At 39.3% G+C, this 18,922-nt stretch overlaps 2 protein-coding genes across 3 annotated transcripts in view; both read left to right on the top strand.

Annotated features, from left to right (window-relative positions):
* The first annotated feature begins 361 nt into the window (after window positions 1–361).
* Window positions 362–14,163, top strand: rorca (RAR-related orphan receptor C a). The gene is made up of 10 exons (XM_067414006.1): window positions 362–745; window positions 5,836–5,921; window positions 6,814–6,955; window positions 7,193–7,648; window positions 8,372–8,493; window positions 8,755–8,887; window positions 9,451–9,558; window positions 9,872–9,982; window positions 10,083–10,195; window positions 11,150–14,163. Exons 1-10 carry the CDS (start codon window positions 739–741, stop codon window positions 11,309–11,311), a joined length of 1,440 nt encoding a protein of 479 aa, XP_067270107.1. The 5' UTR covers window positions 362–738; the 3' UTR covers window positions 11,312–14,163.
* Window positions 14,164–18,472: 4,309 nt separating this feature from the next.
* sh3gl1b (SH3-domain GRB2-like 1b) overlaps window positions 18,473–18,922 on the top strand; it is a 33,508-nt gene continuing 33,058 nt past the window's right edge. Inside the window, exon 1 of one of the 2 annotated variants that reach the window (XM_067414014.1) lies at window positions 18,473–18,854. In XM_067414014.1, the coding sequence (XP_067270115.1) occupies window positions 18,810–18,854 (45 nt within the window). In that variant the 5' untranslated portion in view covers window positions 18,473–18,809. The remainder of the gene's footprint in view (window positions 18,855–18,922) is intronic. The other variant, XM_067414015.1, reaches the window with a different exon arrangement.

Genomic DNA, 18,922 nt, shown 5'->3' on the forward strand with positions numbered 1-18,922 from the left:
GGTCTGTTTTTTTTAAAAAGAAGGCCTATCTACCAACACACTCTGCCCTTTTCACCTTTTTATTATAATTTGACTTTTTATCACTAAGTAGGATTGTGCTGAAAGCTACCATTGCGGTCGAGTAAAGCACATTTGGTTCTGTGAGGAAGGACAATAATGCAGTGATTTCTTTTTTTTTCTTTCACAGCGGACGCTATGCTGTAATCGCAAACAATCGCAGCCGCAGGAACCGCGAGCCCGCGAAAGATTCCCACGATACTGTTATGGTGACACACTGCCACACTTTCCCACGCGCGCTCGAGCTCTGGCACACGGATCCTCCTTAAAGCGCGTGGCCGAGTGCGGGAGCGCGCACCGCTGCCTGGGGGCACGAGGCGGGCCAGTGGAGCGAGATCATGTGAGAGTCCACGCGCCGAAAGTAGGTTAGACTACAGAGAAGCACAGGCGCAGAGAGAGAGAGAGAGAGAGCGAAAGAGACGAGGGCATCATTTTATTGCATAGCCGACAGAGCGCGCATTTACGCAGGAGAAAAAACCTATGATGAAGCGGAATTTACTCTGAACAACCGAATGAGAAGAACAAGTAGGCTGTGCAATAACATATGAGGTTTAACGTTAGTTGTTATTTTCTTACAACGGCTCTGTTTTGGAGTTTTCAAATTTTCATCTGAGTTTTACTTTCGGCGTTGTTCAAATGTTCTGGAGTTATATTATCATTGGCAGATAATATAGCATCAAAATGAGAGGTAAGTTTAAAAAAATATATTTTTCTAAACAAAAGAATACTGTCTAATATGTCAGTTTGAAATCGGTGATCGGGACACGGTTCGCTTTGATGTTGCACGAACTGCGCAAAGTCCCAACCAAAGTAAAGCACGCGCAAGCGCGCAAAATATCGCTCAGATAATCTGCAACTGTTGGTTGTTTGTAACATGTTTCTAAACTACTTTGTCGGTTTCTTGCCACTCGGACATATACCGATTATATCCATCACATGGAAATTATAAACTTTGCATAGCTCTGTTTGGTTTCTTCGCTTGCGAGCATGAAAGGGAAGCGATGAGTGTCATGTAGAAAAGTCTCTGTGTTGCCATGTCCGCCTTTAATAAGCGACTTTGGGATTGTTTTTCTTCTTTTTCTTTCATATTTTTTAAACTTCGTAAATATAGCCAGTTTAATAGTTGTGCGTGTAAATGCAATTCGTAGCCTACCTTAATGAGGGCTGTCCATGAACGATTTGTATTTAATACGTTGGCCAGGTGTATGTGAAACATTGGATTATTAAAAGGATATAATTGTTGAAATGACACAAGTAGACTTGCGTAGCTAGATGTGTTTATGCATTTAGCTAGAACAAATCAGCTATTCAAATTAAGCAATTAGCTTCTCCATTATTTGCTTATTTTGAGTGACAAAGGCACGTTGCTCATTTAAAGTTTTTTTTTATTTATTAGACCAGGTTGCTTGTATTTCTTGCAAGATTTGGCAACACTTGTCTCACTGTAGTTACTGTTACCTGCCACTAAGAGAACCCCATTACGTAAGAATCAAACAACGTGTTTGAATATGCTTAAAATGTAATAATAACTAGATGCCGTCATTTGAACTTAATGGAAAGTACAAATACCGCGTTATGGTCGTGGGCAAAGTTGACAAGCGGTCACGTATAAGCTCTTAACCGCCATGTTGAACTTGAGCTGCGCTGAATGTTAGTGATGAATGTTTTATCTTGATGAAGCTTATCAATAAGTTCAGAGGAGACTGCATGACAGTGTGAGATGTTGGGGCACAGGGAGTGGGGGTGTACGTATCTGCTGCGTGTTGTTGTTTTTCAGTCTGAGCATGGCCGCCGGTCTGACAGTCTTTCTGCTCCATTGACCTATTTCTGTCATTGAGGATTACACAGTATATTGCAGCACTGATAGATCAGGGCGCAAATTGGTCATTTTTAAGATGGGCTAATTATTTACCTTATTGGCATCTTGTTTTAACCTTTACCCAGTGCTGAATCTCGGCTTCCCAAACAGCGTGATGGCAAACGACACAGACGTTTAAACCTAAAATGTTGTACGAAGGAAACAGCGCCTGCTCTGGTGCGAAAGCGTAACAACATGGACTCAGCCAAGCTTTACTGCGTGTAAATATATATGAACTTTTACTAGATTGTAGTAGTTTATTTTTATATCCTAGTAATTGTATATTCTGTAATTATTTATATGTATGCATTGCCACTGGAATGTACAGAGTTTCATCACTGAGATTTCTAGAATGTGCTCAATGGAAATATCATAGCGAAATTTATTAAATAAGTGTTATACAGCTCTCTAAAAAAATAAGAGACCACTTAACATGGATTTCTCATTGTTAAATGGTCTCTTAATTTTTTACTGAGCTGTATATTCAGTATGTTTTCTATCCAAATTTTATCCATGATCCTGAGTAAAGACACTCTTCTATATGCAGAGTGCTGTAGCTTATAAGCCACCATGGCTTTGAAGACTTAGGCAATGAGCCTTCTATAAATGAATGCTGAGCAGCTTAATGCAGTGGCACTTTGACACCTGCCCATGGAGTTTCCATTCATTTAAACCACAACCTAAGCCCAGGCAATGGGAGAATGTGACCAACCACTTGATCTATTAGGGATTCAAATCTCTATTTGCAAGATAAAAATATTTCAGGAGTCTTCTCAGAGAGTCATAACAGTTCCACACCTAAGGTGTATTGTTAGGGTGCATTAGCTAATGCATCTTGAATAAAAAAAATATTTGTACCATGGCTCATTTATAATAATAATAATAATAATGACCAAACAATTCTACTTTATTTACTTTATCTTAATATTTTCATACATCCTATTTTATTTTGAATGAGACTTTTATTGTTTCCTAATCCCAGCAGGCATCAAGATAATTAATGCCCATCAAGAGTCACCTTACACTCCCTCTCAGCTCATGTTTTTCAACTTGGTGTTGTTACTTATACCAAAGAATTACTCAATCCCTTTGTGCATATTTAAAGAGAGCCCTGTGGTGTCATTCCACAATCTCAATTTACTTTGTATAGGTAGGTCACTTTTAAGTGATGTGTGGGAGAGGAAAAATCATTACTGCAGACCACAAAACTGCTTTGACATCTCACGTATGAGTAAGCGGATGCAAATGGGACCCTGTTTGTGTGAGATTAAAGCAAACTTGTTGGTAGGGACGCAGCGCAGGCTGCAATATTGGCTCTAATATGGACTGCGCACACAAATCTCAGATTAGGTTAACTAAGCACTTTTATTCAAATGCAACGTGCAAGGTAAACTGGACCTTTGAACATTGACGAACAAAGTTGTTTGATTATGTGAGATAAAAGGGCAAAGTCTCTGCATTTGTCTTGGGTTTTTCCCGGCATCATGCAGTGAAACTGCTGACTGCTGTACGATGGACTGACATACTGACTAAGTGACATAGAGGAAAGAGAGGAGATAAGAAGAGCTAGATTACTAACCCCAGCTTGCCAGATAAACATAGCACTCTAATAAATCTCCTCTTAATTAGTTTTTCAACAATCTGACTACGTTCGCCTCCGGCTTCTACAGCAGTTCTTAACAAACAAAAGCAGTTTGATATACTTTTCATTTGACTAAGTGTCTCGGGGAGATTGGCTTGATATGTTGATATGATAGGCTTTTTTTCAGGTGTCAAATGGAGATGTTTGCTTTTTATACACAGCCTAAATGTCAAAGGTTCCTGACTGTATTACCAAAACAAAAGGCAGGCATCTTTTTGGTCATTATGATATACTTTTTGACCTCAAATATTCAGTCAATGATACATTTATTCTCATTTTTCATTAATAAATTGGCCAGAATTCATTGATATTATGCCAAAAAGCTGTAATACGTCATAATTCGGTCATACTTCCTTGCAGTCAGTTCAGTGTTCAGTCATTTTACAATGTGAGAGTCGCAATATGAAAGGTTTTGTTTTGATTATGATTGTGTGAGTGTGTGTTTGTGTGTATATATAAAAACATATCTGACACGAAGCATGATAAAACCAAGGCTTGATAAATTCAACCTCCAGCCGCCATGCACAGAAGCCATAGCTTAAAAATAGTTTTATGTGAGCGCTCTGAGACAGCTGGGACTGTGCTCAAATTCTTGACAGGCTGCCACATGTTAAGGGCAAGTGTAAGTTTCAGGGCCCTTAATGAGTGTACTGTAGATATTTCAAATGTGCAAAAGTCATAAATCAGACCCATGTCATAAAATGTGCCTCGATCTTATGTCTCCGATAAAAAGGTTATTCAGGGTTGCTTATAGTGTCTTTGGATTGGTCTGATACTGAAATGACTGGTTTTCCTGGTTGATTTTGTGGTTCTACCTTAAACATGACAAGAGGTGAAAAAAGGAAAATCTAAAAAATGTAATCAGATTACAGCACTTGCGAGGCTACCTCACAAGCGCCTCCCTCGGCTCAGTAGGAAAGTGTGTCAGTAGAACAGCTCAACCACATAGCCTGACCGTGCTACGCAGGTGAGTGGCATGTGAGCAAGCAAGTCAGAATCAAAGCTATATTATCATGAGCCAATGGGAACGTGGGAGGGGCGGGATGGAGGAATGCTCGTCACTGCGTTGCTAGGGTGATCCGCTCTGAATGAGTGTGTTCATGGAATGCAGCCAGACAGCAGTTATATAACACAAGGATGGTGGGGGCCAGGGGCTCAGAATGGGGTAGAAGGAAAGAGCGAACAAAAAAGAATGAATATGTTCCATTTGGTAATTTCACTGACATATTACATTATGGAATAAACTTTATTTTCCTCTTCAGTGTCTGAAAAGGGATTCAGGAGATTGTGTTTATCAACCTAGCTTGTGGAAATGTAAGGCAGACGTGTCTCTCCTTCTCTCTTTTTCCCCACTCTCGACCGCCATTGCTCCTATGTGACGCACACATCAGCTAGCGTTCGGCCTGAAGTGTGAGTCCTCATGTCATTATCCTTGGACGGCCAGGTCTCTTTGTCACAACACAATAGCTGTTTTGTCATTGCGCAAATATATTATTGAAATTTCCTACATCACCTGAGAGGACCGTGTTCCCTAGAAAATAACCTTTATTGGTCTCCATCTTGTATCATTTGACTCATCTGCAATAGGTGCTATAGTTGTTAACCTTCGTCCACTCCAGATAAATGCTATCAACCTTGGGATGGTGCTTCTACTTGGATAAACAGTATAATGAAAAGAACAGTTTGTTTGCTGTTGGGATATAGAGGACTTACTTTTGCACATTTTGGTGTATATGCTCAGTTTGTTTTTTTTATTCTAAGGCACTCTTTGCACTCAAAGGCGCTATTCATGAACCTGCAGCTGTTTATAATTCCCACACAGAGCATCACAATCCGCTTAATTCCAGCGCAACTGTGCCAAGCAGAGAGCAAGCTTTGTTTATAAAGCTGTTTTTGATTTTGTCCAAGGACTTGTGTTATTATGTCATCCTGAGTGGGTCAAAACCTTGAGTCTTCGAATATGAGCTGTAGCGCTTGACCTAGCTCATTGCGCATTAGCTGTTCATGATCACTATTGAAAGAATGACGCTAGCAAAGTTTCCACGTCCATGTGAGAGTCAAACCAGACCTTCGGGCTCTGTGTCAGCCTATATTTCTTTTGTTATTGAACGATTGCTTAAATCAATGGGTCAAACAAAGAACGCTGCTGTAGCTCGCTTTAGAACTGTAAAGTAGATAGTAGATGGCTTTCAATGCTTTGAGCCAGGACTCTTCTATAGGCTGTGTGCTGGATAAGTGTAGCTCTAGCTAATGCTTCAACCATTTCTCCATTTCTTAGCTCAAATCGAAGTAATCCCATGCAAGATTTGCGGGGACAAGTCATCGGGCATCCACTATGGGGTGATCACTTGTGAAGGCTGCAAGGTAAGCATCCTTTCAGTCATCTTTCCTTTTGCCTAATAAGTCTTAAAAAGATAGTTCACACACAAATGACAATTCTTTCATCACTTACTTACCCTCAAGTCATTTCAAATGTCTTTCTTCTGAAAAACACATGAATATGTTTGAAAGATTGTTGTCCATACAATGATAATCAAAGGGACTCAAAACAACACTGAACCCCTTTGACTTTCATTATATGGACTAAAAGAAATAACACAATATGCTAGAAATATTGTGTTCCATGAAAGAAAAAACCTTTGTAACAACTTGAGGGGGAGTAAAGGATGATACAATAAATATCTACAATTCTTATAGTTGGTTTAAATGTTTCTGTTGATCTGTTTTCCATTAAATGTTCTCATTGCTTGAGGGAAAAAAAAGATAAACCGTGTTCAAGTATACAATACTAAAGAGCACCTAGTAGTTACACCCTAATAACGTCTTCAGACTGTTCCTTGAAACAGTAAACAATACAACCTCTTTATCTGATTGGCTTTCTGACCAGTCAGAAATCTCAGTCAGCTTGTATTTGACCACAGGTCACACAGTGTGTGCCAAAGCTGATCTACTGTTTCAGACTGCCTGAAAGTCTTTGCCAAATGCCAAATTTGTATTGAATCACATTACTCAACCGTGTTTTCGAACCCCCATGGCACATGGCATTAATAAATGATTATATAACTGCACTGGTGGCCGAATCAATACAAATAGCCCTTGTGATTTCTATGCTTTGAAAACAGGTTTTAGAGTTATGTTTTGATAAACTATGTAACCCTGATTTTATGCTGTAATCCGTATTTATTGCTTAATTTACGATCATGCAACCTCTTCTTGACTTCAGTTTTCTTTTTTTGCCCATTTTTCATTCATCAAGGGCTTCTTCCGCCGAAGTCAGCAGAACAATGCAATATACTCCTGCTCGAGGCAGAGGAACTGTCTTATTGACCGAACCAATCGCAACCGTTGCCAGCACTGCCGCCTGCAGAAGTGTCTGGCACTGGGCATGAGCCGCGATGGTGAGTCTAATCTTACTTGAGGGAATTTTCTGCTGGAAGTGGATGTTCCTTGAGTCTTATTAAACACTGCTGTTTTCTCAGTGTAAATGTAATGACTTTGTGTAGCCAATGGCCACTGGCTATATGTGGTATAATGTTGGCCGTTTTGTTTTTTTAGCATGCTTGTCAGTTCTTATCAACAATCAAATCTAACATTGACTTTCTTTCAACACACTCTTCTTTTTTTTTTCTCTGCAGCGGTTAAGTTTGGCCGCATGTCAAAAAAGCAGCGTGACAGCCTCTATGCCGAGGTTCAGAAGCACCAGCAGTCTCAGGAGCGGGCAGGGGGTCTGAGCAATGGCGGACCCGGACACACTGGCGATGAGGCCGGGGAGAACGGCAGCAACCATGGTCGGGCCTACAGCCGGGGCTCCAGCACCACCCTTAGCGACCTTGATGACATAACCACGTTACCAGATGGTCTCTTGTTGGATCTGCCACTCACGCCTGAGGAAGCTGCTGACTACTGCAGCCTAGAACTCCTAGGGGGAAGCGGTGGGAGCAGTTCGTCCTCCCAGAGTTCTCCTGAGCCCAACAGACATGAATTTAGTGATGTGACACACATCAAACACGAGTACCAGACCCTGCATGACACGGGACTCTTCACCCGCTCATTATTTAACCCACCTGAAGGCTGTTCCTTGATGGAAATTGGTTAGTACTCTATGATATTAGGAATGTTTTTATTTATTTATTAGCTACTGTTCAAAATTTGAGGATTATTAAGATTCCTTTTAATCATTTGAAAGAAGTCAAAAAGGGTGCCTTTATCATAAATACAGTAAAAACCGCAATACTGTGAAGTATTATTAAAATGTATTGCTGCAAAGCTGAATTTTCAGCAGCCATTATTCCTTCAATGTCACATGATCCTTAAAAAAATATTCTAATACGCATTATGATCAAATATAGTGCTGCATAGTATTTTTCTGGTAACCATTATACATTTTCAGGACGATCATACTGACCTCAAACTTTTTAATGGTGTAATGAATATCATTGTGCATGAATCTTGTATCATGTGTGTATGTGTGTGCATGTATGTATGTGTATGTGTATATATATATATATATATATATATATATATATATATATATATATATATATATATATATATAATAACAAAAATGGATTTTTTTTTTTTAAATACTACACATTACATTTAACAGTGTTATAAATGTTTTAAATATTTAAAAGTTTTACCTATTTAACTGTATAAATTATTTAGATATATAATAGTTTTTAATTATTAACTTTGAGTGTGTACAATTAAATTTCCAATATCGACTGATACTGATGAATATATTAATAAAATGACTAATATTTTGAGAATATTTTTGTGCATGGTTAAATTGTATAAATGTATGTTTCCTTTAGAACGAATTACACAGAATGTGGTAAAATCCCACATCGAGACCAGTCAGTACAGCTCAGAGGAACTGAAGAGATTGGCTTGGACCCTCTATACACCTGAGGAGATACGTGTCTACCAAAACAAGGTATCTATCAACTGCCAATGAGATGCGTCACACTTTCTAATACCATGGGGTGTAACGGCATGTTTTGTGATGTGTACATTGTGAACCTAGCAACTACCCGACCTTACATTCCATGTAAATGAATCCCACAGAATACAATAATTCCTAGTCCTACTTTGTTAGCAGCCTAATTAAAAGTAGGTTAAAAGTATGTCAAATGCTAATCATTATTGCAATCTGAATGTGGGTGGAAGAGTCTAACATATATTTTTCTCATCCAAGTCCACAGAGATTTTGTGGCAGCAGTGTGCTGTGCACATCACGAACGCCATCCAGTATGTGGTGGAGTTTGCAAAGCGCATCTCTGGATTCATGGACTTGTGTCAAAATGACCAGATTATCCTTCTGAAAGCAGGTCAGCATCAACTCTGTGCAAGACCACAACCAAATCGTATATTGTTTTCCACATTAGTGATTACCTGCTGTAAATACTCTTAAATGTCCAGTATATATCTCTTGTTAAACCTTCGAATACATTATATTTACGGTATAATAGTTGTATATTTAAGTTAAGAATATGTATGTATTCTTAGTTTCTTATCTGTGTTCTGACAATGGCTCTTTGTTGTTTTCTTTCACTCTTTCTTCCCGTTTGTGTCCTCCCTTTGTGCATTGTGTGGTGTGTGTTTTACCCCATTTGCTATTTAAATGAAAACAAAAAACTTTTTTTCTCTCTCTTTAAAACAACCATCATGCCATTCGATTGAATGTTGACATCACTATTCCTCTGTGAAAATGATGACTGTTTTAATGAATCCTCAATTTAAAAAAACATTTTGTAATTTGTGCAATTAAATCCCAATTGTTTTTTGTTTTCCTCTGTGTACGTGTGGAGCATTCTTTTGCCTGTCTCTCCTCTCTGCCTCCCTCTTTCCTGCCTTTCCTTTGTTCATCTTCTATGTGGCGCTGACCATCCAGGATGCTTGGACGTGCTATTGATCCGAATGTGTCGGGCCTACAACCCAATCAACAACACACTGTTGTTTGATGGAAAGTTCACAAGCCCGCAGCTCTTTAAAGCGCTCGGTGAGTCTCCTCCCTAGACCTTTCACATAATTCAACACCCTGTAGCATTTCAAAGGGCATGTTGGGTACTTCAGTGTGCAATTAACCTGAGCAATGATACAAGTGCTGTAAAATCATGATAAAGCCATCGTTACTCTTTACATAACCTTAAACAAATAAGTCAATTAAACATTTTCCAGGTCCATTGAATGATTGTTAAAGGTGGTTGGTTGGTCTGTTTACTTTTTCCTTTTTTTCTAGGGCAAATTACAATGTTATTACTTTTGTTTTATATTTCATGTGTATTTACTGTTTTTTTTCCCCCTGTCTGTAGGTTGTGATGATCTGGTGAATGCTGTGTTTGAGATGGCTAAAACTCTGAGCCGGCTACAGCTGTCTGAGGAGGAGATGGCTCTGTTTACTGCCACTGTGCTTCTGTCTCCAGGTAGTTTTTGTGATCTAAGTGATCTTTAACTCTTACAGTCTCTCCAAAGGATATATAGACAGACATTTGAGTTTAGTCTTCCACTAATTTTTTTCCACAGACCGACCTTGGCTGACAGATGCCCAGAAGGTGAAGAAACTTCAGGAGAAGGTCTATGTTGCATTGCAGCACTGTCTTCATAAAAGTGGATCCCATGAGGAGAAACTTGCAAAGGTATTTGGGAAAAAATCCAAAGAATGAATGGAAACACAAGTTCAAACTCTCACAGCTGTTAAATGTGGGAAAATCAGGACTTTCAAAATAAACATATGCGATTAATAAAAATATTCATGCTGTTAACCCGCTTGTTTAAATTGACATTTTAACTGGTTTATATTCTGTGTGAATTCTGAAAACTGATCAAAACCTTCTGAATTGACTGCAGAAGATTTGAACTACAAGAGTTCACCCTCGCAATCGTCTTGTTTGGAATACTTTATAAATCAAACCAAGACGGGACATTTAACTAAAGTCAGTTGCATTCTTTTATGGTGAAAATTACATTTTGTACAAATGAGAGTGACAGCCAAATAAATTGCCCAATAACTTGTTATACACATACACTACCGGTCAAAATTTTGAGGTCTGTAAGATTTTTTACAAAAAAGAACATATTATTCAACAAGGGTGCACGAAATTGATCGAAAGTGACAGTAAAGACATTATAATGATAAAAAGTGTTCCATTTTAAGTAAATACTGTTCTTTTGAGCTTTATATTCAGAGAAAGAATCCTGAATATTCATGGTTTACAAATAAAATTAAACCGTTTTTAACATTGATAATAAGAAATTAAAATATGAATTAAAAAACAAAAAACAGTATTTTAAATCATATTGTAATATTTCACAATATTACTGTTTATTTTTGATTAAGCAGCCTTGCTGATCATAAGAGAAAACAATCTTACCGACCCTAAACGTTTTTTAATGCTATCCTTAAAATTCATTAAAAAGGTCCCAAATGCTTTTCACCACAAAAACATTTACAATACAATATTAAATATTTAATCATTTAATCAATGTAAAAAATATTATTAAAAATGTTATTTGAAAGCCCTTTATCATTATTTTATAAGTTATGCTAGGAAATGTTATAAATGTCTTTTCTTTTTCTATTGACTCAACAGATGGTGTCCAAGTTGCCCATGATGAAGTCTATTAGTAACCTCCATATTGATAAGCTGGAGTTTTTCCGCCTCCTTCACCCAGAAACGGCCTACAACTTCCCTGCTCTCTACAGAGAGGTTTTCTGCAGCGAGATCACCTTCCCTGACTCCACTGAGGGCTAACATTCATTGAAGTGTTATATTGGCTCTAACGAGAGAGAAAGAGAGAGAGGTTGAGAAAGTTCAAGAAAGACAGGGAATGGAAATAGGAGGTTTAGATGGATATGTGTTTGAGAAAACCAGCAACACACTGACAATCTTGCACGTTACACTTTAGAACTCCATCTGTAACCTCCCTCCTGATGGAGTGATTCACTCCTTTATTTGAACAGGACCCAGATTTGTTATGAGACACTGTTAAATGACAGCAGTCATTTAAGGTGCTGGTTACCATTACTCATGCTACCTACATATAGTGACTCAGGAGTACACAGTGTATTTTTGATTGAAAAGTGTACCTGATTAAACCTGGACCTCAGATCTCCCTTACATTAAGTACTTGAAAAGTGGATATTTCCCTGTTCCATTTTTCAAGTACTCTTAGGAAGAGAACTATGAATGTAACCCAAATGACATGTGGCAAAGCCTCAGGATTAAGACGGAATGTATTATGTATTCCTGCCCCATATGTAAAACAAGCTCTTGCGACTTGGTTTCTGTAGAAAAACAGTTTTGAATCCATGAGAAACTGTTTATGGGACCAATACATACACGCCTGAGGTCATAAACGCCACTTGAGCACCTTCACGTTCGCAGACTCAACACTAACATACAGTGCACTGCACACACCACATGTGCACGTGGTGTGTTGTCTTTTGATCTCTTAATTTTTGCAGATATTTTAAAAGATGCAACAAAACTAACAAAAACCTCATCCTTATTACCCTTTCCCACACAAATGCCACTTGGATAAAGATATTAGATGATATTTTGATATCCTCATTTGATCAGAAACCACATATATGTAGAATGATAGATGTATTTGAGAATATATTTATAAACAGAGCCTGTAGATAGCGTACGTAGGCAGAGGACTAACTAAAACGAAAGTTGCACCTTAGATTGAATGTTCTCAAGCCCCTTCAAAGACTTTCCAACCATAGCTGTGGAATTCTGGGCTGACATGGGGCTGGAGTTGGATTTGGCATGACATGCTGATTTTGATACAGGAGGACAGCACTTAAAAACTCCACAAAAAAGGACTTTGCAGGAGCAGGACTTTGCTGTTGCTACACATTAGATGGCGGAAAGACAATGGCACTATGAGCGAGGCTTTCTGAAGTCAGATCCTCCATGTGAGCATTTAGCAAACCACTCAAACGGACAACGCAGAGAACACAGAAGTAAGCGGCTGGAAGGAACCATATATTTTTCAGAGACAACGGACAAGCTGAGCTTGCGTCAATCGCTAAGGCGCTGCGGAAATGGCACCATTCAGACTTTTTCTGTCTCAGCTGTGAGGATAAATGGACTCACAGGCCTCATGCTTTGCAGTGTCTGATGTGAGGATCAGTGGTGTGTTGTGTGATTTTCTTTTTTTTTCTCTCATCATTTTCCCTTTATCCTGTGTTCACATATAGCACAACTATTGGTTGACAGAGCCATCAGCTACCCCCCTGAGTTAGGGAATACTATGGTTAGTTTGTATTCCAAAACTTTGCAGTTCAATATGAAGAACAAAACAAAAATCTGCTATCTGTCCGCAGTGTAATACCATTCTTCTGAGCCAGGAAGTCGAGATTTAGGAGTGGTCCAGAAAGCAGAATACCAGCTGAAACAGGAAAACCCCTCTGTATCCAGTTCTAGCTTTGAGAGATAACAGGGTATGAAAGATGTTTCAAATTATTGATAAGTATCAACCCTTTAGTGTCCTGACAGTTAAACTTAACAAGCTCGCCTGATGTTTTATTTTTGCACTGCTGGAACAGTGCCTGGCTGTATATTTTCTTGTAAATTGACTTTATATAGTTGGTTTAATACACATTTTCTGGGTGCTTAATACAGTATCGTATAATGTCTGCCTGTGCAATAATCAGTCTTTCCATTTTTAGTATTGACAGCCCTTACAAGCCAAGGATCTCCTTGGATTTCATAAGCACTCCAGCTCAGATCATTTAACACCTTCGCTAAGTTCTGTCTACAGTACACTCAAAGTTTTTATTATTTTTTTATGCTTTTTCTAGTATTAACTGACTTCAATTGACGTGTGAAGGCGGATAAAGATTGTAACAAAGTGCAAATACTTTGTAAAAACCATTTAGATTTTTGTGGAGTGTATTTCGCAGCGCTACAAACTGCCACAGACGTTCGCACCGTCCTTGAGGGTAGTTCTGGAAGTGTGCGTTTACATCTACACTCAGTCACTCAGGGAGATAGCTGGGTTCTCTGTCCTAAAATGTCTTCAGTTAGCCTAGCAAGACACCTTGCACCAAATAGAAGACCTTAAACCTTTATCACTGTGTACGGTAACTTTTCTTGTGAATGTTAATTGCAGAAGTATCAAAGATTTTTACCCCGTCTTATATCAGTGATATTGGAGATCTTTTTCAGTTTGACTTGGTTAAAAAAAAGAATAGGATCAAAACTATACTGAGGATGAATATAATCATTGAATCTAGTGTTGTTGTGTTTTTTTATTTGTTTATTTTTGTGATTATTTTCTTTCTTCATTTTGGTCATTTTCTGTAACATATTTTCTCACCCGTCTAGTGTCATCATTTGTCGTGATGAATTAAAATCCTATTTTTTTAAAGAGCATTTTTAAGCAGAAAATCCCCTAAAAGAGTCCTCATTCTTTGCCATGATCCTTCTGTGGTTGTTTATTTTTAAGTAAATAAATCCTATTATAGATTTTAAGGAATATAATTTTATGATATATTATGGATACAGAGAATAAAACACATTAAAGAGTAATTATTGTACAATGAGGATTAAACACATGGATTACAGAATGTAATAAAGGTCTTTTTACTTTACATTTGATGTTTTGTTGCTTTTTTTAGGGAAAAAAAATATTATACTTTTATTCAGCCAGAACGCATTATAGTGACAGGATTTTTACACTCTGTAAAAACAAATAGATGCTGTTCTTTGGAACTTGATTCATTAAGGAAACCTGGAAAACAGTTATAGTACTTTCCACAAAAAATATTGAGCAGCACTGCCGTTTTCAACTGTAATAATAATAAAAAAAAGTTTCTTGAACACCAAATCAGCAATTAGATAACATTTTACATTGTAATAATTTTACAATATGATAGTTTTTACTGCATTCTTGATCAAATAAATGATATTTCTTTCAAGAAGATTCAAATGAAACCCCAAACTTTTGAAAAGTAGCATACATACACTATTTACCCAAAAGTATTGGGACACCCCTCCAAATGATTGAATATAGATGTTCCAATTACTTTTCTTTCATGGCCACAGGTAAAAGGAAGCACCTAGACATGCATACTGCTTATTCAAACATTTATGAAAGAATGGGTGACACTCAAGAGCTCAGTGAAGTCAAGCGTGGTACAATGGTTGCCACCTGTAGAATGAGTGCGTTCGTGAACTTTCCTCAATACTAAATAATCCACGGTCAACTGTTAGTATAACCATGTTGAAGTATTTAGGAACAACAGCAACTCAACCACGAAGTGGTAAGCCAAGTAAAATCACAGTGCGCAGAGTTGTCAACTTTCTGTAGTCAATAGCTACAGACCTCCAAACTTCGTGTGGCCTTCAAATTAGCTTGAGAACAGTAAACAAACTAAAACTACCAACCTACTAAACAAAGTCACGGACACCGTAGCCGCGGGCATCATAAGGTAATGACGCTTAAGGCATCAAGACGGCCAGCGGTGGGACTGGATGCAGTGGTGTAAAGCATGCCACTACTGGACTAGCAGTAGAGATGTTCTCTGGAGAAATGAATCACGCTTCAGTGTTTGGCAAGCCGATGGACGAGTCTGGGTTTGGTGGTTGCCAGGAGAACGATACTTGCTTGACTGTATTGTGCCAAGTGTAGTTTGGTGGAGGGGGGGTTATGGTGTGAGTTTTTTTTCAAGGGTTAGGTTTGGCCCCTTAGTTCCAGTAAAAGGAACTCTTAATGCTTCAGCAAACCAAGACACCTTGGACAATTACTCCCAACTTTGTGAGAACAGTTTGGCGATGGCCCTTTCCTGTTCCAACATGACTGCACAAAGCAAGGTCCATAAAGACATGGATGAGTGCATTTGGTGTAGAGGTGTAGATTTGATTGGCTTGCACAGTGTCTAGACTTCAACACTTTGGGATGAATTAGAGTGGTGACTGCGACCCAGACCTTCTCGTCCAACATCAGTGCCTGACCTCACAAATGTGCTTCTAGGTCATAAATTCCCATAAACCAACTTCTAAACTTTGTGGAAAGCCTTCCCAGAAGATTTTAAGCTGTTATAGCTACAAAGGGTGGGACAACTTCTTATTAAACCCTACAGAAAAAGAATGGGATGTTATTCAAATTCATCTACATGTAAAGGCAGGCATCCCAAAATGTATAGTACTTATAGTATTTGTTATATATAATAATAATAAATAATAATTAGTTACATTTATATAGTGCTTTTCTAGGCACTCAAAGGCCTTTACATATTGAAGGAGGGAATCTCCTCAACCACCACCAATGTGCAGCCTCCACCTGGATGATGCGACGGCAGCAATATTGCGCCAGAACTCTCACCACACCAGCTGATTGGTGCAGAGGAGACAAAGAAAGTAAGCCAATCAGGAAAGGGGGGTGATTAAAGGCCATGATGGACAGGGGCCAATGGGCAAATTTTAGGACCTCGGTTTAACGTCTCATCCGAAGGACGGTGCTCTTTGACAGTAGTGTCCCCATCATTATACTGGGGTGTTAGGACCCACACAGACCACAGGGTGAGCGCCCCCTGCGTGCCTCACTAACACCTCTACCAGCAGCAAACTATTTTTTCAAGTTGGTCTCCCTTTCAGGTACTGACCAAGCTCCTCCCTGCTTAGCTTCAGTGGAAAATCAGTCTTGGGCTACAGGGAGATATGGCCAGTGGATAAAATATATACACTCGCCTCAAGGATTATTAGGAACACCTGTTCAATTTCCCATTAATGCAATTATCTAATCAACCAATCACATGGCAGTTGCTTCAATGCATTTAGGGATGTGGTCCTGGTGAAGACAATCTCCTGAACTCTAAAATGAATGTCAAAACGGGAAAGAAAGGTGATTTAAGCAATTTTGAGCGTGGCATGGTTGTTGGTGCCAGACGGGCCAGTAATTTCTAGGGTTTACAAAGAAAGGTGTGAAAAGGGAAAAACATCTAGTATGCGGCAGTCCTGTGAGTGAAAATGCCTTGTTGATGCTAGAGGTCAGAGGAGAATGGGTCGACTGATTCAATCTGATAGAAGAGCAACTTTGACTGAAATAACCAATCGTTACAACCGAGGTATGCAGCAAAGCATTTGTGAAGCCACAACACGCACAACCTTAAGGCAGATGGGTTAAAACAGCAGAAGACCCCACCGGGTACAACTCGTCTCCATTACAAATAGGAAAAAGAGGCTACAATTTGCAGCCTCGAGCTCGCCAAAATTGGACAGTTGAAGACTGGAAAAATGTTGCCTGGTCTGATGAGTCTCGATTTCTGTTGAGACATTCAGATAGTAGGGTCAGAATTTGGCGTAAACAGAATGACAACATGGATCCATCATGCCTTGTTACCACTGTGCAGGCTGTTGGTGGTGGTGTAAGGGTGTGGGGGATGTTTTCTTGGCACACTTTAGGCCCCTTACTACCAATTTGTTTTGAGCAACGTGGGGGACAGGATGCTGGTGTTGTCTGTTCGTCGCTTCTCCACCCACAAATCATGATAAACTGTTCTGTTAGATTTAGATTTTATTTTATTATGACTGTGACTAGTCAAACAGTCAGAGCTACAAATAGGACTGTTGCTGATTGCTGGCAGCCACTGAGAGGACGTTGTTCGCAATTCTCCACTGCTGTTTTTGTTTGAATTGTTGCGGTTGCTTCTGGTTTGAAGGACATTTGATGTTGCTCGCTGTGGCTGCTCTCTCTCTTCTGGGTGTCGGTTGCTTACTGGTGGTCTCCTTCAGGCTTGAACTGCATTGTGGCTGAGGATGCCAGTTGATTGGCGGCGTTTGCACCGGGCTAGCGTCATCAGCGTCCGGCATGGTGTTGAGATGTTCAGCGTCTCGGCTGCGCCGTTGTTACGTCTTGCATTGCAGCCGTAGAACTGCTTGGACTTTTGCACTGACCTGTGTGTTCACAGAAGTGCCCGGAGAGCTTTGTTTGCCTCCTGCATGGAGCTGCAGCGATCCCCTCTGGTCTTCAGCTGTCATGCCTCGACGACATCATCAGGGCACTGCCGAATTGGGAATATGTAGCAATAGAGCCTCTAGCACTGTGAGAAATGTTAAACATGGAGTGGACCCCAGTGTACTGTGGAGCTTACAGAGACTTCCACCATCAGCTCTGTTTTCTGTTCAGAAAAGCTTTTAACTGTTATGTTTTGGTTGATTATTTGTATTATTCTATATTTTTACTTGTTATTCATTTTTTGTTATTTTTTCCCTTTTCCATTGTTGCACTTTGAGTTTCATCGGAATGAAACGTGTGTTATAAATAAAATCTTTTATTATTATTATTATTAATTGGGTATCGTTTAATAAATGCCACGGCCTACGTACCTGAGCATTGATTCTGATCATGTCCATCCCTTTATGACCACCATACCCATCATCTGATGGCTACTTCCAGCAGGATAATGCTGTAAAGCTCAAATCATTTCAAATTGGTTTCTTGAACATGACAATGACTTCACTGTACTAAAATGGCCCCCACGGTCACCGGATCTCAACCCAATAGAGCATCTTTAGGATGTGGTGGAACGGGAGCTTAGTGCTCTGGATTCCACAAATCTCCTTCAACTGCAAGATACTATCCTATCAATATGGGCCAACATTTCTAAAGAATGCTTTCAGCACCTTGTTGAATCAATGCCACGTAGAATTAAGGCAGTTCTGAAGGCGAAAGGGGGTCAAACACAGTATTTGTATGGTGTTCCTAATAATCCTTTAGGTGAGTATAAAGCACAAGCTACCAATATCGTCTCAGCATAATATTTAATAATAATAATAAACTATAAGCCTGTTGTTGTACTTTCTAAAATAGACATCTGGCTCCATCATCTGGTCAGTTGAGTTGTGGGTGCAGTGTATGTCCTGAGCGGTAGGAGGCACTGCGGTCCCTTTTCTAGTCCCTTCTTCACTCGCGCTAGGAATGTGCTTGCGTTGCGCAGGAAACCGCTAGTTTCTCAAGAAGACATACAAATGCGGTGGCTGGACTATTAACCGTATTAAAGTCACATTTTTGTAGAAATCCACCAGAGGAACATTTAATATCACAACTTGATCAAACCCTTCCCAAAAACCACCTGGAATATTTTTTTGTGTGGAGTGGGTGTCGTTTACCGTTTATCTGAGGACTTGAGTTTTATATTTCACTTAGCGACCGTTGACTTTTGTCACACTGTTGTGTCAGTATTAAACATACTTTACAAGTCTTTTTTCGTCAAGAAAAGGGGATTACGCCTTGAAGATGTCCGTGGCGGGCTTAAAGAAGCAGTTTTACAAAGCCAGCCAGGTTTGCCAGTTACTTTTTTCTGTTGTTTTCTTCCATAGAGCTGCAGTGTTGTGCCAGCTAGCTTAGCC

Source organism: Pseudorasbora parva, chromosome 13 (genome assembly GCF_024679245.1).
Source record: "Pseudorasbora parva isolate DD20220531a chromosome 13, ASM2467924v1, whole genome shotgun sequence".
Lineage (NCBI taxonomy): Eukaryota > Metazoa > Chordata > Actinopteri > Cypriniformes > Gobionidae > Pseudorasbora > Pseudorasbora parva.